The following is a 25,852-nucleotide window of genomic DNA, read 5'->3' on the forward strand; positions in this document are numbered from 1 at the left end:
AAATAAATCAATGGGTATAATTTGAGGTAAATACTTAGTGCCCGTGTCAGGTCACAATTATTACTTCCAGTTCAGTACCAACGAATGTAGTTGTAGTCTATTTTTACAACATTTTTTCCTCTCATTTTGGTGGTGATAGAAGAGTTATATTTGTGCATTTTTTTGTAGGGATTTAAAGGTAATTGTTTATTCTGGAGAATATGAGCTTAGTGTGTGGTCTTCCGTATGCATTTCGGCGACATTGCACAGTGAGTAATAAGGCCTTGATGATGATCCGGAAGTGAAATATGTGTTCTGTTTAAATGCTGCTCTGTTGACAGTCCAGCCTCTCAAACAAATGCAGGTCAACCTTCGACAAGAACTTCACCGTGAAGTCATCTTTGAAGGTATTTTAGATTAACATATAATTTGTATTGATTGTGACACAGTGGGAAGGTCAGTATTGAGAAACAAATCTAGAGAACATATAGTAAAATTAATTGTGGTCCATGTCCATATAAAGCTGTACCACAAAAGTAACGATTCGTTGGCAATATGAACGTTTACTGAGATTGTAGCGAGTGATCTTCCCAATAGGCAGAGCCACAGAAAAAGAAAGGATCCATGCGATACGATGAACCAAGTACTCGTTCAAGTGGATCCCGTCATCATGGTATGGAGATGGCAGAATGCTCTTCCTAGATGACGATCGCATTCAATAATTCGTACATGGTTGATTAATTCTGCATGACGATTCGATAATTCGTACATGGTTGATTAATTCTGCATATTGTGCTTAATTGTCGTGGAATACAGTTCAGCCTGACACCTCCTACATTCAACAATTTTAAACATACAAATAAACTGTTCCTAAAGTTTGACCGTTGCATTTTACAATGGTCGCTTCGGTTTTATGTTAAAGAGCTGTACATATGACTATTCTACAACAATGTTGAATCGATTTGTTCATAACTAATATAAAGCATCACTACTTGTATGTTTAATATTTTAACCAGATTTATAATATATTTCTTATGTGGTAAATTATAAAACTACTAAAAATAAACTTTTAGATTTAAGAAAATTGAATGACTGTTTGTTTTCCCTATATTATAAATTTCCATAAATAAGTGGATCTCAACCTATTTTTGCCGCGAACCTACAAAATATTTTTTCTGACCATTACGTTCCCGTTTCCGCAATTCGATAAGTTTTGGCAACCTCAGAGAAAATCTTGGGACCCTCCAGAATGTTCTCTCGAACCTAATTTGGGTCGCGACATGGCAGTTGGGAATAACGCCAGAAAATATAAATGATTCAATAATTAGCATTTTTTAAAGATAAGTGAGAAGAAAAAAAACGATTTACAAGTTTTAATTCTTAATCTTCACTTTTCGTTCTTCTTGTCAGATACACTACATCTGTTCCAGTTTTTTGTACTATAAATGTTATTGTTTTTATTATTACTATTATTATTACTATAATTATTGTTATTATTACTAGCAGTAGTAGTAGTTAATTATTGTTATTATTACTAGTAGTAGTAGTACATTCTGAATAAATATTTTCTCTCTCTCTCTCTCTCTCTCTCTCTCTCTCTCTCTCTCTCTCTATATATATATATATATATATATATATATATATATATATATATATATATATATATATATATATATATATCCTGAAGTAATTATTTCTGTATCACCCGTTTGTCACTAATGTGTCTATGTGTGTGTGATTGGGATTTAACAATTTTTCAGTCATACCGTTACGATGTCTGCAATGTGGCAGTTTAAACTGAGTCTATCAATGAGACACCATGCCACAGACATGTAGCATGATGCCCCACCCAGCCAGATTATCCTGACACTAGGCCGACCATTCCTAACACTAACCTCTTAACGCAGCCGTTAGTACTAGTTTTGTAAGTCTTTGTTATGACTCGGCCAGGGATTGAACCCACAACCTCCCGCTTCTGAGACGGACGCTCTAACCACTTGGCCACCGGAGCGGTAGTTTGTCACTAATCTTTGTTAACAAGTTTTAGCACTGTTTATAATTCTCTTTTGTATGTTATCGTTTTGATACAATCACATGATCAGTATGGAGTAACATAACTTTGGATTGGTTTATCTACGGTGGCAGGGATAGTTTCGTAAATTGGCCCCTGATAGATTTCTTAACTTGAGGCTATGGTGTGACGTTTTGAGCTATTACTGTGTAATATTTAAAGATATCAATATATTTGTGAATTTGGGCTTTCCGGTTTGTATTGTTCTTGAAACTGATGTGAGGTATGTACACCTCATGTCGTCACTGCACAGTATGTAGCCAGTGAAATACGAATAGTCGGCTAGGAAGCAGAGCTAGCTACTTATAGCAGTAGACACGTTGGTTCAAGGCAAGTAGAATATCTCAAACTGCCTGGTTGACAACTATTTTACATTGCATCAAGTTATTAGGTACACAGTGTTTTTCAAAATTATCACCTAGAGAAAGGAACTGTGTTGCACTGTGAGCATCACGTGTTCTCAAAAAGAGCATTCAGACATGAAAAATGCACTTATAAATTTGAGGGTGGGGGTATCAACTTTTTATTCTATGAATTTCCAATGACTTGTCATTCCAAGTGAATGATATTCTTATATTTTACTTTATTATACCTATCCAAAACAAATATGGACCCTTTTGACCTCATTCATGTATATGTTTATATGAATGTTTGTGTTAGGCTGGTGTATACAACATTAAATTGGTGCATAAAAACTGTCCCTTGCACCATAATATTATCACATTCATCCAAGCCGCAAGTTTTGCTCGAGTACTTTCATACAAAGAGAACTTGATGACATGTATGTCTATAAGCATGTCAGAAATACACATTTTAAAATTGATTTATACAGAATCTTCAAATGGACCCTTGAATTTTACATAACTGTTTTGTTGTTGTTGTAGTTTTGGGTTTGACTCCATATCTCAACGCAAAATAGGCTATACATGGCGGCCAGTTGAACTGGTGGTGAAAGAACCGGGAATACCGTGGTGAACTATCTGTAATAACTACGCAGTGTTTTTAAAAAGACACCTGAACTATTACGAATAATAAGATATGGTAATATGCTTGTAAACATAAAATACACGCACGTAAATCGATCATCAAAAGAGCATTGATATGGTACAAAAATATAATCTAATAGCTACATTTTATTTCTGTAGCACTTGTTTATATATTGATATTTACCTTTTAATTCTTTTATGCTGCCTTTTCTTGTGCCATATTTTAGAACATACTCTTGGTTTAGATAGAAAAGGTACAGAGAAGGGAATTCTTTACGTCTTTTTTTAAACAAAGTCTTCAGGAAAAAAAAAGAAACGAAACGAAGGTACATTTCAAGCTCAAGGTCTTTTCTTCTTAATGTCGTTTAATGTTTCCATTGTTTGAAGCATACCTTTCCACGTCTGTGACAGGCTTTAAGTTTTAACCAAATGAAGGCAAAAAGAACGGAAAGGGGTTAAAGTTCAAAATATTACCTGAGTTTCCATGTGCATGTGATACTGCCCTCCCATACTTATGCTTCCTGTCACCGTTTTAGGAGAGTTCTTAATGGCCGCTGTATTTCAAAAGAGAAAATGGATTTAATTCAACATCTAATGCACTAATAATATTGGATGAAGAATGGAATTAACGTAATCAATAAACGATAAATTCTACAATAAATATTAACACATAAAACAAGATAAATTAAAGTGAATATCATTCCAAGCTTCATAGACAACATGACCGAATCTCATTATAAATAATGAAAGTATGTCTAATTTTAAATCATTTGGATTAATCAGTATTGTGCCCATATCTCAAGACAAAGTATTGAAAACAAAAAAGATAAAACCCCAAACAAAACCAAGACACAACCCCCGTCACAGCATTGTCATAAGTAGCAAAATTGTCCATGAGCATAATTATGCAGCAAATTAGGCAACCCAGATATACTGGCATACAATCTTATTTACTTTCAAATACACACTGATACAACATGCATTTGAATTTGCAATGGGCAAAGGCTGAATATTTCATACATGTTGAGATGTGATGGATGGATGGATGGATGGAGAGAGAGAGAGAGAGAGAGAGAGAGAGAGAGAGAGAGAGTGGCAAGGTCGCCATTAAAGCTACGATAGTTTTATAATAATATCACCTTTCATCCAGAGAATAACATCTTACAAAAATTAAGACAAACTCGTTATTAAAATGCCAAGAGATAACCTGAAAATGTTGGAATAAAAAGCGAGATATAGAGGAAAAGAAATAAGATTGAAACATGTTTGAATAACAAGGGAACTATTAAGGACAAGAAATTGGATGGGAAAATACAAAAATCTGTGTGGTCCACATGGCAAACGTTTATGAAAGTAATAAAAGGAGAGTTCATCCGAACACATGCGTGTTATCTGTACCAAGAACCAAACTGATTCGACCTTATTCCAGGCCCTATTCGATAGACTAAGATGACAACGACGACGTTATGTTACTACACTACGATGACGACGATGACGTTTTGATACTACAACTACTACGATGACAAAGTCGACGTTATGTATTGCAACTACTACGATGACATCGACGACGTTTTGATACAACTACCTACTGCCAATAGTACCATCTGCAGTTATTACTAAACAATGACAACAACGACCACCACCTCAACGTTATAGTACTGCTACAGCTATAAAGGATGATGATGGTGACGAGGATGCGACGATAAAAATCACAATTTACATTTCTTTTTCCACTTCTGCTACTATTCAGTGGTATAGGAAAAATGCCCATGAAATAAATTATTTCTTGGGAGACCGCTCCGGTGGACTAAGTGATTATAGCGTCCGCCTCGGATACGGATGGTCGCGGGTTCTAACCACGGCCGATTCATGCCAAAGACGTAAAAATGGTACTAACAGCTTCCTCGCGAGGCGCTCTGCATTATGTTGTTAGTGTTAGTACTGGTTGGCCTGATATCAGGATAATGTGACTGGGTATGACATGAAGCTATATGTCTGTGTTATGATGCCCCAGTGCTGGATATCACTATAAACTGCCACACTGCAGTCATTGTAGCGATATGACTAGAAAATTGTTATCGCTACATTAAAAATCCAAATGACACACACACGCGCACGCAGTACACATTTTTGGAGGGGAGCACATAAATAAATTTTGCGGCGGGGATGTGGTGGGTGTTGGTGTGTATAATGTCATGCTATACCACTACTATTGCCACTAATAATTCTGCTACTATGACAAAACACACCGTCCGCATTTCCTGCCACCATTGGATCAGCCACTTTCGGGAAGAAGGACTGCTTTTGAATTGCTTCATCCAGGTCAAGCAGAGGCGTCTGTACATCTGTATACGTCACCTGGACAACCTCGGCGGCATAGTCCGCTATCTTTTGACTTTCTGAATAAGCAACAACATTATATTGGAGGTTAAGAAATGGCATATAGTAGGTACCATACTAAAACTAACTACCTCAAATGTCTCTTAAATAGTGCAACAGTTTTTACTATTGATTATACATTGTCAATTACAGTTGTAATTCACGTTTGAAATCTCACATTATAAAACATGCAGCAATAGAAAGAGCTGATACGAATTGTTGGATGATTTTGCCTCACTACGCGTTGTTAAAAATATCAAATTTTGGTACACTTGTACACGACCAGCCGTTGGCTTGCTCACCTCACAAGTAAATTTATGATTACCAAGGTTTAAAATCATCTCCAAGACTAGTTGGTGCCTGTAAATTGCACTGACATTATATTAATATTTAATTTACATTTAATGTTTTATTTGTGTTATCAATTATGTTATATTACCCATGTAATTGTTTGGTATAATTAAGCTGAACTTGTAAAATATTTTGAATTTGTTTCGAGTTCTTATTTTGAATTTATTAATGTCAATAAAATAGGTTTGAACAAGTGCTTATGGAAATGCATCCCAAGGAAATCTAACTCGATCGAAACTGGGTTTCGTCAATTGATTGGCTAGATCGTATTACAAAGTTCGATATGGGAAGGAAATATTGAAGTCAGTCATTACGGTATTATGTATTCGACGAAAGGCTTCTTTTGTATGGATCCAATTATTATTATAAATTTTTTTTTTCGGGGGGGGGGGTAAAATTACCTCTGTTCCACATTTTTAACATCTACCCGGTTTTAGACGCTGTTTATTTTGTTTTCAGTCTACGAATATGAGTGGTGGGGAAGACAAAAGACACGCTGTTCAGAAAATTTGTTAGCAAAGGTTCTTTACGGATGTTATTAGGACAGAGCTAAATTTGCAATCTCACCTGCTAGAACAAGTCCAATCGCTTGCCCTGCATATAGCACCTGGCCGCTGCAAAACACCTGATGGAAGAAGATGAGATCAAGTTATCTTTCGCAACAAGAAATCTTTACTTTTCCGATATTCCTTTGTGTAAAATGGTATCTAAGGCATGGATAATTATATGAAAACAAATATACTGAAAGAAATAAGACTGGATTTCAACGTCATATGTTTCAGTAAATTGTACTTGTTATCGAACCTTTGCTTTTCCGATTGTTGTTTTGACAATTACACATCAGGTGGAAATAATTTCTTAAAAATAATCAGCAGTCAAATTTATTAATGAAAAAAGCCTTTACATTTTCCAGATCACCGCATATGACGGAATAGCGAAATTACGCTGATGCGAAACATAACACACTGCGAAGCAAATATATTACGTTAATGCGAAATAAACATAAAATTATGTGAACAGGCGCGTGTGTATCCAAATCAGCTGCGTTAGGGAGAGTTCTCACTTCTATATTTTGGAGGAAAGTGCAGCTTAAGAGACGTTTTATTTAAAGTCGTCAACATTTCAATTCATATAAGCGTTGCACAATTTACATAAGTGTAACAGTAACTAAGATGCATCGTTTTAAAAATAATTATCACTATGCTAACTTTTGACGCTTTGTTCAATATCACTTTTATCCAGTTACATGCATGTAAATATTTTATTTGTAAACACTGAATAACGTATGGATTGTACTTTGGTCTCTATTTCTGCACGCATATGTTGACACATTTCATGCATATCATAGTATTCACCAATCCATGCGAATTGCATCTGTCACATTGCTATGCGTTTGATGGTAAAAACTAGCACACTTTTCTCACCTCCTCGGGAATAGGTGAGTAAATGGCAAAATTGTTAGCACTACCAGCTGGTATATCGGTATGTGTTATCACTCTGACTACTCCAGGGATTTTCTGTAAGGAGCAAAAAGTAATTGAAATTAGTACAGAAACGAGGACTAGAACATGAACTCTCACCTCTTGCAGGTTAAAATATCATTTTATTGTAAAGTAGTACACTTTTAGCATTACCTGGAAAAAATCCGTATCTATAAAATCAAGATTGGAATTGCTGAGAAGAAAAAAATGGTATTCTATTGTATAATAAACGTTTCAAGCATTCAGGGTAAAAAATATATAAGAAAAATGGTTTGAGCTGCAACCAGACCGATACAGTGTCAATATATATCATCCGAAATGGCACATTTACTATTCGGTATAGTAATATACGCCAGGGACTATCTATTATGTTGATGAAACAGTCGCTTCGTATCACTTAAGTTCCCGATTCGATGCCCGTTCCAGTAATATATATGGATTTATCGTGTATCCACTGGTGATGACAACATTTTAGCGTTATATTTTCTCAAAACGTACGAACCTGTTCGGAGAGAGATAGAAGACAAGTAATGAGAGCTGGGCCACTTGTTATACCAAAAAGTAAGGAACTGAGCTAATGAAAAAGGATTGACTAATTATTTCAAACGTGTGATCACTCATTACTCGTCTACTTTGTATCCCCATGTTCATGGAACATAGTGACTTTTCAGAGTTGGAACACATTCGGTACTGTTGCGCGAGACCTCAAACAACCCCACGTTCGCGATGATTAGTGACCTTTCAGAGTTGGACCACTTTTATCAGGATTTTATATTTTCGTCAAATAAATTCATAAAGGTTGTGAGCCAGTAGTTTACAGATGTACTGATCGCGTTCAGGTGTTTTATAACTGTTTGGGGAAGACAGCAAAAATAGCCTTAAACAAACTGAAATTTGCGAGACCTCTGGTATTCACACGCAGGGACGGGAAACATTATAACACAAAAAGATCATGTCATATCTGTGGGTGGAATATTTAAAAACAAAGTTAAGAGGCCGTGATCACTTAACAAACAGGTAATGGGTTCATGTTCCTAGAAACTAATTTGAATTTCACAAACAATATAGCTCACTATTCATTCATAATTTGTTCTGTTATAAGTGTCACCTGTTTATCCGGATGGTAATGGAAAAATAATCGGGACTATGAGGTATAATAACGAAAATAGCTATAACACTTAAAGCAGTGCCGGATTACCGAATAGGCACCGGTCTAGAGGCCCCACGACAAGGAATCAAAATAATATTGATAAAACGTATTAGGAGATAATTTGCTGGGGGGCGGGGGGGGGGGATGGGGCAAGATTTCGACTGCCTAAGGGCCTCCACAGGATTTAATACGGCACGGACTTAAATAAAATTTATTCAAGCCTAAGAGATGTGGATTTAAAAATGAACGGTCACCAGCACGTACATGGTGTGATGTCATTCAAACCTTCCAGCGTTATGTCATCTACACGGCTACTATGTAAAAAAATATCTTTAATATTGTGATGTCTGATTCCAACCTTCAAGCATTAAGTCAACTACACGGCTATTACGTGTACATGTCACATTAGATTCCAACTTTCAAACATTAGGTCATCTGCACGGCTATTACGCAAAAAATATATTTAATATTGTGTGAAATCTCGAAGGAGTTGAGACATTCTGCATGAAACACTGCAATCAATCTAAATTTGCGTCTTTTTAAATACATCGCAGCTCATCTTTTTATGTTTGTGATCGACAAATCAACAGCTGTACTCTTTTGAAATGTTTTCTATCGCAATGTCTTTGACCATATTTGATTACACTTTAAATGCACATTCTCACACTCCCAATTGCTTACCATAGCAACAGACGTATCTATGTTTTGAATCTTGGCATTGCCCAACTCCCACACTCCCAATTGGTTACCATAGCAGCAGACGTATCTATGTTTTGAATCTTGGCATTGCCCAACTCCCACACTCCTAAGTGCTTACCATAGCAGCAGACGTATCTATGTTTTGAATCTTGGCATTGCCAAACTCCCACACTCCCAATTGCTTACCATAGCAACAGACGTATCTATGTTTTGAATCTTGGCATTGCCAAACTCCCACACTCCCAATTGCTTACCATAGCAACAGACGTATCTATGTTTTGAATCTTGGTATTGCCCAACTCCCACACTCCCAATTGCTTACCATAGCAGCAGACGTATCTATGTTTTGAATCTTGGTATTGCCCAACTCCCACACTCCCAATTGGTTACCATAGCAGCAGACGTATCTATGTTTTGAATCTTGGCATTGCCCAACTCCCACACTCCTAAGTGCTTACCATAGCAGCAGACGTATCTATGTTTTGAATCTTGGCATTGCCAAACTCCCACACTCCCAATTGCTTACCATAGCAACAGACGTATCTATGTTTTGAATCTTGGCATTGCCCACGGTGCTGATGAAGAAGGCGGCATAAAGTTGATTTGGATAGGTAGGCATATCATCGATGTATACAGCCTCGCCTGTAACCTATAGTAATTATAAATTAGCATGTAAAACAATGTAAATCGTGACATTCACTTCTGTATTAATTCAAAATCGCACATGGAATACGATCGCATTCTCAAATTTACCATAACTATCCTACAACTTTTCAAACATTAAATTCGAATAAGATACACAAATTACGTATCAGCCTGTGAGAAAGCCTGAAGCAGAGCAAAGAAAGACCGGAAAGCGCTAGCGAAGTGCATACACAACAATAAATGTACACCGAATTACTGCTTTATTTATCTGACAATTGCTGGCCTCATTGTTTAACCGGTTTATTCTCTACTGAAGTAGATTAAAAAGTCTATTTTAAAACATAAATTATTACAGTAAATAAAAGTAATTTTATGAAATTACTTGTATTCTTTTGAAGATAAGTATCGAAAAGGTGAAGATGTTAGTTACTTCAGGAATTTTTCATATATAATTAATATATGAGCCACAGCTTCTAAATTGGATTTTCGACCACAAAATACCTTTAACCTCAACTTCTTACTAGAAATAATCTCTCACTGAAAATGACCATCTTTTGAAAACAACAAACAAAAACATTCACGCTGACATTATACGTCTTTTTTTCTCTTTGATCTACCTGTGCATTAGCTTCCAGCTTTTGTAGCGGTTCTGTCAGAGGGTATTCGATTATCTGCGTATCGTATGTCTGCTCACCAGAAGAAACTGGTCTAGAGACAGGGAGACAGTCTGTTGCACTCTGGAATCTATTACCCGCTTTGGTTCCGATTACTTGTAGCACAAACTGAATTATATCATATTATTTAATTGAACACCTAAAACTCATAAAATGGGATTTTGAATATGGTCTATCTCCCCTTTCCAGCTGCAACACAAACCGTACTGGCTCATTCATAAAATACGTTTTATTTCTTACAAACTCTAATTTTTCTTGACAAACATAAATGCATGACTACTGCTGTGCTATGTAATTTGCTATTTTTACAGGTATTTGAAATAAGAAACTGTACAAGATTCTAATGATATACGATCCCCCCATTTCTTCGTCTATAATATTTAAAATTGTTCAAAGCACTAGAGCAATTTGTATACGACTATCCCTCTCGAGAGCACATAACGAGACTACGTTTCATTCTTTTGATTGTATTAAATTTTGCCAGGTCTGCTACTGTTCTATTATAAAACAAAATACTGAATTGACGAAAATTTTTTTTTAGAAACAAGTACTTATTTTTGAAATTAACTTGTCACAATCAAATTACAGCTTCAGAAAAATCGCTTGTTTTTTTAATATTACTTATTAGTTAACAATTAAAAAATAACCAAAGATCCTCCAAACTAGGAAGTTACTTTTGCTCTGTTAATTGACCACATCTAGTACATATGTGCCTAAAACATTGGTGTAGGGTGATAAATCCCACGCTCTAGGTCAGATTTCATGGATAGCTTGTAATAAACGGTTGCTTCCGCCAACGACACGACACACCAAGTCATTCTATATTTCACACACATGATTATAGGACTACGTCATTTAGAGTGTTGCACAGTAAAATCTAATTATGAAGTATAAATAGTGAAACTTTAAAACCATAAATTTACAAACATTTTACCTTATAGAATAAGATTAACGTCAGCTGTTTTCTGTACGCAGGACTTGCCAATACTGGGTTACTGTCCGGGACTACTTCTTGCTGTAATGCGCTAAGGGCACCTATGAAGAAAAATACAAATGATATAAAAAGTACAATTGGATAAAAGTAAAGATTCATTTCTTGACTTGCAGTTCATTAGTTATTAAGTTATTAAGGATAGCTAACATATTTAAATTACATCACCATGAACTGAACTGAACATTTCACGATAGAGAAACTATTTCCTGACGTTATACATACAAATAAATTAGTTGGAAAATGATTTACGAAAAATGTAAACAAAATGAACACAGAAAAATATAAAACAATCTTAATTTAAACAGATTTATTTGTCAACGGTGGATGTTAATTGTCTCACTGATATGTACTGTAGTAACTTTCCTTTGAAGCTCAGTCAAAACATTTACAGACAAATTCTCAACAAGTAGTTTCAAACGTCTCTTAAACAAATATTGTTAAACTCAAGTTTTAAACTTCATAAAAGTGTAAAACGTCTGCTTCAATTTTATTTGGCTTCAGAAATTGAATAATGCATTGATGTCTATTAACATCGGATTGAAGCAAGACACAGACGGTTAGTAACAGTACCTTCGTTTAGAGAGTTAAATGCGACTTTATCGCGAGTTTTATGGAATATATAAAGCGACACCATTAATATTATTACACCATTTACAGTGGAATTTTTATCAGGTGCGTGTGTTACTTAAAAATTTTAACGTAACATTAACAATGCAGGATGTCTGCAATGTGGCAGTTTATAGTGATGTCTGACATTCTGCATGCAGCGTCATGTCCCACCCAGTCACTTTATCCTGATACCAGGCCAACCAGTCCTAACACAATAACGTCTTAATGCTGAGCGCCAATCGAGGCAGCTGCTAGCATCGTTTTTACAAGTCTTTGGTATGGCTCGGCCGTGGTTCGATCCTTCGACCTCCCGCACCAGAGGCGGACGCTCTGACACCACTTAGGTTACCGAAGCGGTCATTTCTTAATTGAAACATCCCTGGCATTTATTTTTTTAAACGCCGAAAATAAAATAAACAACTCAGATGGTGTTGATATTGGAATCTCCTGGTACAAAATGGCAGCAGAATGAGATTTAGTGACAATTAAATATCGTCGGCCTTTCCTGTACTCTCTTTTGTGGTATGCTTTGCCACAGGCGAATTCCTAAAACTCACCAAATGTATCTGATTTTCTACAATTACTTAGATTTTTTTCCGACGTTGATGTAAAAGGCTGTGTGATGTTCTGTGTAACATGTAGACAAATCGTAAATGTGAGTTTTTTTTAATCAAGAAACAGGAAAAGATGTTTTTGAAAAACTAACGTACTATCATTTAATACGGGACTAACAGTAGTTACATTTATAATTTTACGAACTTTATTCAGTAAATACATTACCAACTAGTGTGCGATTGGCATCTCAGATTATTTTTACCTTTTAGAACATTCGGATCACCAAGTTGCTTCCCTTGCAAAAATGCTTCTGTGTTCGTAGCACGTACCTGCATAAAACAGTATGGATATACATTTTAAAACAGAATGTAATTAAAAGACACAAAGACAATAGAAATATACGCCAATGAAATATAACAACTGTAGCGATAGAGAGATCACTGTGATACAAACCTTCTACAAAGTTTCTAAAGTAAAACAAGAGAAAGACTCGTGTCACTATTTATATATTAGCGTCATGCTAAATGCATAAATCATTTGAATACTACTCTTGTAATAAATAAACAAAAATAAAACATACATAAAATGAATCATTTTATTGCAAAATGTAATCATCAAAAGACAATCTATGCAAATTAGAAATCTATTCTAGAAAAAACGGTCTTAGATGAGAAACTATGGACTTGACCTCTTAATTTGACATGTGGGACATACTGTCTCCTTTATTGGTCAAAATTTGTTATCTTTTGAAGAAAAAAAGTTCCTTTCGAGCGATTTATAAAATTTCTTACAAAATCCTTGCTGATTCCTCCATATACAATGACGGGTGTGTCTTTGACCATGAAGTTATTGTTCGGGTCAAGCCTCATCCGAAAACCAGCATTAACATACGCATGCGCATTCTGGAACATCACAACAACAATAAGTTTAAGAAATGACTCAAAGTTAAACGTCTTTATCGTATCTGATGCAATTATCAATAACCAGGCAGACATATATACATATATAAGGAAGTATGCGTAAGAGAAAGAAAACAGAAAAAAACGAATCAACACTGAAATATTTGCAAAATAAATTTAACCTCTTCCTAGATTTCGAATATGAAGCTATCGCGTATTTTACGTTGTGTCAAACGTATGTTTCCTGTGCCTGGAACCAAACTTGGGTGTAGTTTTTATTTATTTACATAATCCACGCTTACGTTTTCTGTAAATTATTAGGCAAAGTGTGTGTGTAGAATTCAAAGTATATGGGAAATAAAAAGTTCCAGTTAGTACTAACATCTGAGATACATCGACGTGCGAACATCATTGAAAACAACGAAATAGTTCTAACCTGTGTATACAAAATCATATACAGTATATAGTAGGTATGTTAAATAGTTATTCCAATTGGCCATTTACATCAAAATCCATATCAAAGTTGCAAGGTTTATGTTAATAAATACACTGGGTGAAACGACCTTGAATAAGTATAAGGTCTAATTGAAAATTCTATATCCCTGTAGTCTTGTCCTTATATATATATATAAAAGCAATCTGATTACCTTCTCTAGCGCTCGTCACATTGCTATTTGTTTCGAAGATGAAGTTCATACTGGTTAGCAAAGAAAATGACCAAAAGGCAAACTAAATAATTAACAAAGTACAACTCTCTCTCTCTCTCTCTCTCTCTCTCTCTCTCTCTCTCTCTCTCTCTCTATATATATATATATATATATATATATATATATATATATATATATATATATATATATATATGTACATATATATACATACATACACACACATTAACATAAAAATATATACCTGTGTCCTTGGCATGACCTTGTAGAGCTTGATGACCTCGTCGGGGTCAAGTATTTCGTGAGAGAAGTACGTGATGACCTTTCCTTTCATGTCATAACTCAAGAAGTTCTCGACTGAAATCTCATCCCCCTGAAATCCTAAAGTTACAGTTGCGTTTTGTTTATTTAAGTGAATGATGCAATTATTCTTTTAAATGTTAAAGCGATATTATAAAACAAATAAAATTCAAGTTCGTGGGGAAATTTTCAAGCCGATTCATTATCTGGGTCCCCTACAATCGTAGCCCGTGCAATGCATGGGAAAAAACCGAATTCTAAGGGTGAGCTGCATACCCCGGAACGATTATATGTCATTCTGTTATACTTAGCTAGATCACATACAAATATGACCCCATCCCTGCCTAAGATATGTCACAATGCAGATATCGAACTTTTAAACCTTTCTGACATTTACAAAGCACCCTTAATCATGTTCAAGATTCAAAGTCTATATTTAGAAATGGCTCGAGTTGCGCGATGTTAAACATCTACGGACGCACCTATAGACCAACTGCTATTATCAGATATTTCTCGTCTTCTTGGAAAACGTGGTCATAATACCAACCAATATATGAAAGCCTTGGAATTTTATATTTGACAACAGCTGCATTTGTGATGGTGTCTGACGCGAATGGCTTTTTCTTAAACTCAGAGATCATGGCATGAAGATGTATCCACAAGGATGTTTTACAACATGCCAACTAGCTTCGAAAGTAAGGTTCCAAACTTTACGGTCTTGATAGAGGTTATATCAGAGCCGGAAGACAAACGGTCTGAATAGTGCCTTCCATGCCTGTGTTTGTGTACGATACTGCACAAGGAAAACATTTGAAAGGATATTTTTGGCAAATGCTATTATTTCCGTTCTTGCAAAAATTATATGCGATCAATATGATTTTATTGCTCCATTCACCGATGTAAAACAGTCATATCGGCTCAACATTTATCACATTTTATTAACTAATCAAGGTAATACTCTGTTGGTATTAATTAATCTATGGTAATACTCCGTTGGTATTAACTATCTAAGATACATACTCTATTGGTATTAATTAATCTATGGTACATACTCCGTTGGTATTAACTATCTAAGGTACATACTCTGTTGGTATTACTTAATCTATGGTACATACTCTATAGGTATTAACTAATCTAAGGTACATACCTGTTGATAAAATTCACTGATAGTACTATTGCCATCTTCATAATTAACTATCGATTGTATTGCCTTAAGAGATATTTTATTTCATTTAGTGTATGTCCTGCAGCACGACTGAGTGCCTAGACGTCATTTGGTGATATGGACTGGTCCATATCTGATCGAGTGCCTTGACGTCATTTGGTCATATGGACCCGTCTGTATCTGATCGAGTGCCTAGACGTCATTTGGTGATATGGACTGGTCCATATCTGATCGAGTGCCTTGACGTTATTTGGTCATATGGACCTGTCTGTATCTGATCTAGAGCTTTGAAGTCATTTGGTGATATGGATTTGCCCGTATCTAATCGAGACTGATCGTCATATTCCTTCACCAATGACTGATGGTGTGCCATATCAACCCAGTGGACCAGGCTGTGCCCAGAGGGCAGTCTGTACTCAATGATCTTGCCATTTCTATTAGTAAATGTTGCTTAATTATGAACCTGAAACAAATCCAAACTAAGGTCATTACGTTTGGCATTCTGCATCTTTTAACGTGATTTATTGTCTTTATTTTAAACAGTAAAATAAAAACACACGTCACAGTGGGTAATATATGTTTACAAGGATAACATCACTGCTACAACAGTTCTAATTTGGTTGTAAAATCATACCTGAAGAAAACCGTGCGCTTTGATGCTGCATTACACTTAATTTTACCTATCTTTCCATGATTTTTTTGTTGTCTAGATAGACTTTAGTACAGATTGTAAAGATTAGAAATTCTTTACTTGCAGAGTTGGAACAAGGATGACGTCATTACAAAGTAGAACTCGGCAGAAGTCAACGTGACAATGAATCGCATCTGAATTGCCTTAAATAGACTGGTTTATACCTCGTTTTTCATTTGATTCTAATAAGTGGCAACTGATAGAAATAGGATCCAGTCACTATGTTATGTATTAATGCGCAAAGACGATTTACCAAAGTTTAAATGATCCTTTGGTCAAAACAGCTTACATGCAGTAATATATCCTGAAAGAGCATGCACTGTGAAGAACATTTCAAATGCATTGTCGCGCCGAAATGAACTATACAAACTCACACCACCATAGAGACAAATTTTAATAACATATTGTTTATAATGATCAATAGATTATAATACGGGTTGAGGCAGAAAGGAAAACAATGCGAAGTCTTTGAAAATTATGGACAGGCAGACAAACAACAGACAAACAGGCAGAGAGAATGAAAGACAGATAGAGGAAATAATCAGTTGTTAGGAACCAACCTAATCCTATGCCAGTTTGCATTGCCACCAACATAGTAAAGACGTCCGAGGGAAAATTAGGAAACTGGTGTTTTAGCATGATATTGCCAGCCCAGGTAGCGGCCTGCATAAAAGATGAAATCTTTAAGTAGATTTACTTACCATCTCTGGCACAGATAATTTAAGTCAATAAGAATTTTAATAAGAATAGGTTATTGACCGAGTACTGCAAAATATTGGTCCCGTGGTCTTGTGGTGAAGGAAGCCCAAGCCTTCGAGGGCATTCTGCTACCTTGAACGAGGTACACAGTTTTTAATACTCTGTCAATAACCTTTTTATTACATACTTATTAATAAACATAGTATTCATATTTATAGTATGGGAATAAAACAAATTAAATAACAAAAAATACCCCACAATTTAACGCTTTATTGAATTGAACATTTTACATGTCGTTCATGTTTAGAATGAAACCTGCTCTTCGAGCAGTAATGTACGTTACTCTCCTGACTGTAAGTGTACACCTACATGGGATGATTCTCATTCCGACGAAACCAGTTGATAAAGAGGATGGAATTTCATGTAGTCATTGAGTCAACGCAATACTGACATCAGGAGCCAATGATGCAGTACATCAATATACGTCGTCATTTAAATCTTTGCTGTGTGGGGCAGGTAGAACTAAACTAACTAAATGATTTACAGGGCTATCTCTATATTCTAAAAATATATTTATGTAGCCGAGTGATGATGATATAAAGCGAGTCATTGTTTCTTTAACTGTATACGGACCATAATACCTAGCCTGAAGAGAATTTTGGAGTATACGTAAGAGAACCAGAATTTTATCACCAGGCTGAAATGTTCTGTCCTTTGTAGTTTTATGATACATTAATTTCATTTTTGAATGAGTACAGTGAAGAATATTTCTTGCAAATTCACAATCAGAGACATATACAAGCAAATTAATAGCTGAATCCTCTATTAAAATAGTTTATCTTTGAGCAGCATCATTGTGTCACGGACAATATGACAATAAACTAGTTCAAAAGGTGTAAAACCTATTTGACAAATATAGCAAGATCTACATTATTTGGAAACATCACTTTTCATGTGGGCCAATAAAAATGATGTAAAATCTAGTGATAGGTTTTACTGACTCCTAAATGACAAGTCAATGGAGTGTCATAGGCTTGCCTAAAAGTTTCATGTCTATATGACTTTAAAACAGCAATCTGATAGTTCACTGACCGCTCGTCACCAGCAGGTACCTCAGGTAACCTCCATTTTCTCATAGGAACCCCAGTGTTGTCAAAAAATAGATAGGTACATGTGCGACTACATGTTAGTTAATAGCCCTCTGAAATAAGCAAGAGATCTCATGATATTGTTCCTGTTCGGCGAAAATCGATTGTCGTTTGTTATCCTGATTACAATGAGGGAATGAGTGGTAAAAAGAGAAATACAATAATCAATACCTTTTGATTGATCAGTGTCAGGTGCAAACGTGACCTCATATAAAACCTGACCAATAATTTGCCAGCTAAAGGAATAATTTTCTGATCAACATTATTCTCAAGCGCTCTTTGTGCCATACCTCAAGTAACTGCACAAGTAGAGTATACGTCAGGGATTTAATTTTCAGTAGGATCAATGTTTCATTAAAACAATGCTTGTCAGTTACAACTGGTTTAACTACAACCTTATATCCAGCTAAGTCATTGCCTAGCAACAACTGAACAACATCAATGGGCAAGGAATTTGCCACTCCGACAGTCGCAGGTACTGAAACTAAGCCTGATGACAAATTTTCACAATGAGAGAAACATTAACAAAGCCGAATTATACTCTTTGAAGAAGAATAGGTTCACTGTAAGAAGGCGTCTTAGATAAAGGCAACGTATCTGTTAATAATAAACTCGGAGAAGCCTCTGCGTCCCTTAACATTTTAAAAGGGATAAGATTGGCAAAGTCATCAATAAATGATGCATAACCCTTCGATATAAACGTTGCATAATTCTCCTTATCATACTGGGGTTTGCTTGACTTTAACATATGTACTGTTTCCCATATATAACCGTGATCTTGGCTTCTGTGAAATAAGATCAGTTAGAATAGCTGTTTTTATTCTGTTGATTTTGTTTTATTAATAGCAATCCGAAATAGCGTGCCTTATCCTCTTACAAAAGGTGCAGGTAGAAGTGATAAGGATTTCTGATCAGTCTCAACCGAACTTTCATTCGTATTAGTATTGTTCAATTGAAATTCATGAATAATTGACAGAGACTGAAATGGTTTCTTACTTAACTTGTGCTAAGAGTAAGACTTATTGACAAACATGACATTGGGAGTCAAAGGAAAGATTTAATGAGCTGCACGAACAGCTACTTCCAAAATTTCTACCTGGTTTCATCAATGTAAGTCTTGACGTCACTATGGATATACTGACTGAACTTCTCAAATCAATAAGAGTTGCATTTGCATGATCTTTTTACATGCTCTTGTAATTCTGTTTTGGTATCTTCAGTGGCCTTTGTAGAGTATGTCCAAGAACAAAGTTCAAAAAGGAATAAAATCTATAGAATCGAACCCTTCCTGGATACAATTTGAAAATAAAACTCTCCATCCTAGATGATATTGCGAAACGTTCTTGGTATCACTACATAAAATCAAAAGAACGGGGACTAAGAAAAATATTTCCAGAACGAAATTAACGTAAAATTCACAAAATAAGTTTTTATTTCCCTGAAATATTTATGAAATTCGCATCCTGGACGTGCCCTCAGTTTCTGTTACGATTCAATGGTCCTAATCTAAGTAACAGAAAGAAGTAGAACCAGCAAGTTTTGTAAGACTTGGTAAACGATTTAATTATCTAATTTATTAAATGAATATTTAAGAGGAGATTACGGTATTATAAACTGAGTATAAAAAAAATCCCCAGAAGTTTTATTTAGGTTCATACAAGTCCGATGTTGACAATAAATTTCAAATTGTGGAACATACTGGTCTGCCAACAGTCCTGATGTACCTAAATGGCCTCGTTCAGACTCCTAAAAATAATTAACAATATTCACAGAATATTAACATAGTCAAATGAGCACTTTATAATTCGAACGAATAATCCAAACAAATATTTCCTCTCAAATAATACCTAACCACAGAATAAAATACGTCTGCAGACTTGATGTTGCAACAATAACAAAAGAACTAAGAATGAAATAATTATCCGCCCTTTGCTACTTATGTACAAGATCAAGAGGTGGAAACGCATTATGCTACTACTGTTACGTGACATATTGCAGATCTCCACGTGACCTAACCGTCCAATGGGAAATAACTTGATTTAAGTCTTTTTAAGAACCCATCTGACCAACCTGTCCAATGGTAAACCACTCCAAACTGGTAAACATGTTTTATTATTAATATTATTATCAATAATTGTCAATCCCTACGTAAGTAGTTATTTATAGATCCTACGCAATCTACAATCTTAATTTCTTCAAATAAAACCTATGCCTAAATGCAAAATTTATCTATAATCTACAGTCATGAGAAACACGATATTAGTGTCAATCCCTGTGAACTTGGGAGAAAACTTGACAAATGCGGACACTCCCCCCCCCCCCGCCAACGAAAAACAGATCTTACGTTTCTAACAGGTACGTTGGCCACTCTTGAAAGATGTATCGCCAACTCTTTCATATAGCTTGTATCACTTTCTGCTGACACGCGCTCAAAGATTTCAATCAGAACACTGAGCGTTAGATTGGATCCAAACACTGATGTAGGGTCGAACTGTAATACAAATCAATGGAAAACATAGGGTTTAGAGAAAAAGACGGAAGAACATGGGACTTAAAACTTTGTTAAATCTGAAAATGTATTTTTCCCTGTTCGAAACATAACGGTCGACTATCTTTTAGAGCCTAAATTTTCTGTCCATTACTAAATGTAAATAATTATTATTTTATAAACTAATCACGAGGTAGCACTCTAGATGAAAATCATCTTAATATTAAAATATACACTTTAATAACGTTTAACCATACGAGCTATGTATCTCTTTAAGATCTCTGACTTCCTTTGAGATGAAAGACAATTACGGTGATCACCTCTTGCAAATAATGACCTCATTTTAGTCTTAAAAATACTTCTTAAGTGCGTCAAAACACAGAGTTAACCTGCTTCCACTTGGAAAGAGCTCAGTAGTAAAAGAAATTATTCCGTGTGTAATAAACAAACGTACAAATATGAAAGAAACCCCACGGTCTTTCGACAATCGTCATTAAACGAAAGAACTGTTGTCCGTTATTACAAACTTTAGAGCGAAAAAAGCAGGAAAACTCAAAGGCAACAAGAAAGATCTTGGTTTACTCACAGACACGTCGTATAGTTCCTTCATTCCATGCATGTCAATCAACACATCGTAATTCACTGGGTTCAGGTCTTTAAACACACCTGCAGGAGGCATTATTTGTATTTTCAATTATAATTAAAAAAAAATTTTCTCCCTGATAATATATTACCAAAATATATTTAATACCTGTTGACGATTTATAAGTGATCGTGTAAAATGACGATTTGTGTATTATACAAATGAAATTGCACAGAATGTCTAAAGTAAATCGATATCAGAGAAATAAGTATCACCTCTTTTAAACCCACCAGGGGTGATTATACACAAACTGTTAACATTAAGCGGCAATGGTTCTTCCTCATTAAAACTATTTATGTACACAAGCTGTAACAGTCCACTTCATCGACGATTAAAAAGTTTGTGTGTGTGTGTTTGTTTTAGATCCTTCCACTATTTTATCGGGGTACCCTCCGCTGGTGAGATAAAGTGATATACCCGTCATCCTCCCACCATTATCGTGTTTTCAAGCTGTGCAGAGGTTTTCAAATTTACACAATCTACCTAACCCTCATCTTCGCTATTCAAACTTAAGATATGATACCCTTGTTTACACCTTGGCGTATCGAACTTAAGGTATGTGAATTACATTGGAAACGGTGGCAAACCACCGCATCCATTCAAAATTAAGTTGTTAAATCTTGAATACTGTTCCTACAGGATCGAGACGATGGGTACACACAACTTAAATGGACTGATAAATAAGAAATTGTACACTGCTGATCCGTATTTGAAGAAATACCCTCAAATACACCTATAATGGCTTTCCTCATACTTTCCCTGTTAAACTTACAAAGTATCCGTTGTAAATCAATTGCCTCCACCATTTCCGACTGATGAACAACGAACCGCTTTTACATGCTGTTGGTTAGTCGATATTACATACTAAAGGAGGCAACTTATGCAATCCAGTAGATGTCGCAAGGACGAAGCACTGAACTATCTGTTCGCTCAGCTAAGGTGTAGATAGAGTTATCATATCGGAAACTTGGCTAGCGAAGATGCCTAACCATACAATAAGCAGGGAAGCAACGGGAGACCGCCTTTGTAATGTATAGTAAACTGGAGTACCCGAAGGAAACCACTGTGCCAATGGAAGGAGGCGGATCCTGCCGTTGTGCTCCAGCCAGGGCCTAGCGCTGTACACGCTTCAGTCAGTCAGCGCTTATAAGCCACTCTGTAACCGAGACACCCTAAGTAAGTAAACCAATGATTCCTAACCCAGGGGTCGCCATTCTATTTAGAGTTCGTCGCCGGGATCAACCGTAATAATTTGAAATGTCCTATCCAGGTGTTTTTTTTTAACAGAATATTATGGGTGGCGAGGCTAAGACCACCTTTCGTAAATTCACCTCACTTGCACAGCCTGGTCACGTGACTTAAGACAACGGTAGGATTGGGTTGACAATCTGTCGCAGTAAATTAATTTATTGTCATTTTGTAAACTATTTGACCCTATCTGAAACAAAACTCAAATCCGATTCAGCAATGCATTACAGCGGGTTTGGCGTTTTCCAGGAAGAAAGGAGGAAGGGGATATAACTTCAGAGAGACGCGAACGGCATCTGGTCAAATATATCAAACATTCATTTTCGTGTCTGAAATGGATGGCAGTTTATATTTCTTTCTTATAACTCACAAAGTACTTGTTTCTGTTGTTGCAGATCAACTTTTGTAGGCACACACAATCAAGCGCCGCATGGCATGATGGGAAATCTTATAGTTTCACATGTGAAAATATAAGGATAAATTTGTCACGTGTGAAAATATAGAAATGAAAAAAAGTATGAAAACTATTTCGCCAATAAGTCTCAATATTTCACACTAAAGTATATAAGAAGAGGTTTTTAACGTTTTAGCAGGCAACACCCCACCCTAACCCAAACCCACCCACGCATTAAAGCCATTGAGAAGTTTCTATTATACCTCATTTCTCAATAAGAGCATTTACTTTGCTTCCAAAAAAACGAAAAGCCTAGTGCGAGGAAACAAAAACCCAGTAAAATTATTTAAACATTTTATATAAAGCAAAGAAAGCCCGTAAAACAGCTTGAAGTTGTATGTACGGGTTGAGCTTATTAATTACACAATTGATATTGATACTCAAATGTGTCAGCGACTTTAATAAATTCAAGAAAAGGTAAAGATGCGACATATCACCAAAACTTGTTTTACAAACGACCAAAGCTGTTTGTACCTGTTCCGGTGTTGCCCATGATGAATCGGACCCTCTTGTCTGTACTGTTCTTTAAAATATCCGTTAGTTCTTGTTCAGTTGTGGGTTTGTACCACTGTGCATCACGAAGCACTAGTCTGACAGATGACGAGTCTGGACATTGTCCAGTGCATCTCTTTCCAGTACGTTTACATAGAATGCCTTTCAAGTCCTAAAAAATGATTCAAATTTAAAAGTAATACGATTTCATAAATTTAAAAAAATTTAAACTAATGAAAAAGTACTGCAGGCGCACTGTATTCATCTTTATTTGTTCAAGCTATAAAGTGTGTTCTGAATTTTTTTATATAAAAATACATCAACATGAGAAAGTAAATGAAGGTGTTTTTATGGGGTTTATCGCTATTTTAAGACATAGTTTATGATCATATGATTGAGTACGTCGCTGTGTTTACCAGTTGAAAGCCATTATTAGTATTTATAACGGTTACATACGGGTCAGAATTATGTTTCCGTTAAGCATGCGCATTCACTTTATTGGGACCTTATCCCAATTCCATGTCAAAAAGAATTTAACCAAAACTTTGGGATTTATTTTAAATAAAACTTGTACAATTTGGGTATGTTTTTGCTATTGAATGAATTTTGAAAATAAGTCTCGCAAAAAGAAAACAGCGCCGTTTGATGAATGTGTATAATGTCCAATTGATAAAGACAAATCCTAGTCAATCATCGAATGAACAAATAGTACCTTACGATTGGTTATACCAGTCAACCACCTCGTCCAATAAACAAATAGTACCTTACGACTGGTTATACCAGTCAACCACCTCGTCCAATAAACAAATAGTACCTTACGATTGGTTATACCAGTCAACCACCTCGTCCAATAAACAAATAGTACCTTACGATTGGTTATACCAGTCAACCACCTAGTCCAATAAACAAATAGTACCTTACAACTGGTTATACCAGTCAACCACCTAGTCCAATAAACAAATAGTATCTTATGACTGGTTATACTAGTCAACCACCTAGTCCAATGAACAAATAGTCCCTTATGATTGGTTATACCAGACCTGATGTCCAGATAAACGTATAAATCTGAAATCAGAAGAGATGCATTACTAGGTAGCTGGTAGAAATTCAGTTAAGAAAATGATCTTTCAGTGGGTAGAATTGTATCTCCAAGAGATATTTGTGCATTTGTGTTATCCAAGTGTTTGAGGTAAGGTTTAAACATTTCGTCAACATCTTAAGTAGCGAGATTTAACACTGGATTACGGATACGGAATAAATGATCAACATGGTTTCATTTCTCAAAAAATTACGTGCCCGAAAGTTAAAATAAAAAAATAAAATTAAAAAAAAGCTGTTCATTCCAAGGTGCCATAGCCTTAGAATTGCGTTTGAATAGTCTGCCCTGAATATCCAATGAACTCGATACATGATATGAAACTAGAAAGGCAAAGTTAGTGTCGAAAATGAGCCCCAGTTACAAAATACAGAAACTTAAGTCATACACATAACATTGTAAAAAATATGGTTTGATCAAAACCCATGGCGAAGGTCGCAGGAGTGGCCACTATCTTAATAAAGAACAAATCAAAAGGCTAACATATTAAAAATGAGATATGGTTTATGTATTGAAAACAGAAAATAGATTTTAAATTAAGTCATAAAGGAATATTAAAATACAATTAAAATTAATTGATAAACGTAATTAGTACATCGAGAAACTAGCAAAAAGATTATTATCCTTCACTGAATGTAATCTTTTCACTGTACACTCAGCCAGTTCTTGTTAGATAGTGCGCATGTGCGACCGGATTTAAGTACCTCTATATCTCCTATGTCGCTTTTAGAGCAGGAAGATGATGTTACCAGTGCTTTCATGGCATCCAAGATGGAACGGTATCCTGTAAAACGTGTATACCATTAACAAAAGTAAGATTTACCTTAATTTTAAAATCATGTCGTAAATTTGAAGTCCAGACAATTCATTTGCTTGTCAAAAATTCAGTCAGTTATATTTTGTGTAATCAAAGTGGTTCTGAACTGAACTTTGTGCCGATGCTCATTTGCTCTTGGTACAGTCGGTGCTTACCTTGATTGTACAATTACTTTCCTCGAAACCCCCCAGGAGAGAATACAAATTCGTTTCGTTTTGCAAAGTGCCTTTTTGCGTTGAGTTACTGCTATATTAGCCCTGTGCACATTTACGGGGCTGAAATTAGCTGACATGCGTTACTGATATATTGGCTTTGTGCACACTTAAGAGACAAACTGGCCAGTATGCATTAGCAAACTTGATGGAAATTTTAAGCAACATATGTGACGAGAGAACTGGTAAGAAAAACAAGCTGATTAGTTGACCCGGTTCTGCGTTTTAACATATGGTTGAAAGGAATACTAGAACATTCATC

At 35.6% G+C, this 25,852-nt stretch overlaps 1 protein-coding gene across 1 annotated transcript in view; it reads right to left on the minus strand.

Moving 5' to 3' along the window:
- LOC149790387 (uncharacterized) overlaps window positions 1-25,852 on the minus strand; it is an 85,761-nt gene that overhangs the window by 23,790 nt on the left and 36,119 nt on the right. Inside the window, exons 6-20 of the mRNA XM_089972435.1 lie at window positions 25,266-25,345; window positions 23,448-23,637; window positions 21,215-21,294; window positions 20,485-20,631; window positions 16,854-16,956; window positions 14,382-14,518; window positions 13,365-13,475; window positions 12,836-12,902; window positions 11,350-11,450; window positions 10,359-10,523; window positions 9,623-9,745; window positions 7,191-7,283; window positions 6,334-6,391; window positions 5,286-5,435; window positions 3,511-3,590 (exon numbers count right to left, since the gene is read on the minus strand). Coding sequence (XP_089828561.1) covers window positions 3,511-3,590; window positions 5,286-5,435; window positions 6,334-6,391; window positions 7,191-7,283; window positions 9,623-9,745; window positions 10,359-10,523; window positions 11,350-11,450; window positions 12,836-12,902; window positions 13,365-13,475; window positions 14,382-14,518; window positions 16,854-16,956; window positions 20,485-20,631; window positions 21,215-21,294; window positions 23,448-23,637; window positions 25,266-25,345 — 1,685 coding nt within the window. The remainder of the gene's footprint in view (window positions 1-3,510; window positions 3,591-5,285; window positions 5,436-6,333; window positions 6,392-7,190; window positions 7,284-9,622; window positions 9,746-10,358; window positions 10,524-11,349; window positions 11,451-12,835; window positions 12,903-13,364; window positions 13,476-14,381; window positions 14,519-16,853; window positions 16,957-20,484; window positions 20,632-21,214; window positions 21,295-23,447; window positions 23,638-25,265; window positions 25,346-25,852) is intronic.

The sequence above is a fragment of the Sinohyriopsis cumingii genome, chromosome 10 (assembly GCF_028554795.1).
Source record: "Sinohyriopsis cumingii isolate HCF-2022 chromosome 10, ASM2855479v2, whole genome shotgun sequence".
Classification (NCBI taxonomy): Eukaryota; Metazoa; Mollusca; class Bivalvia; order Unionida; family Unionidae; genus Sinohyriopsis; species Sinohyriopsis cumingii.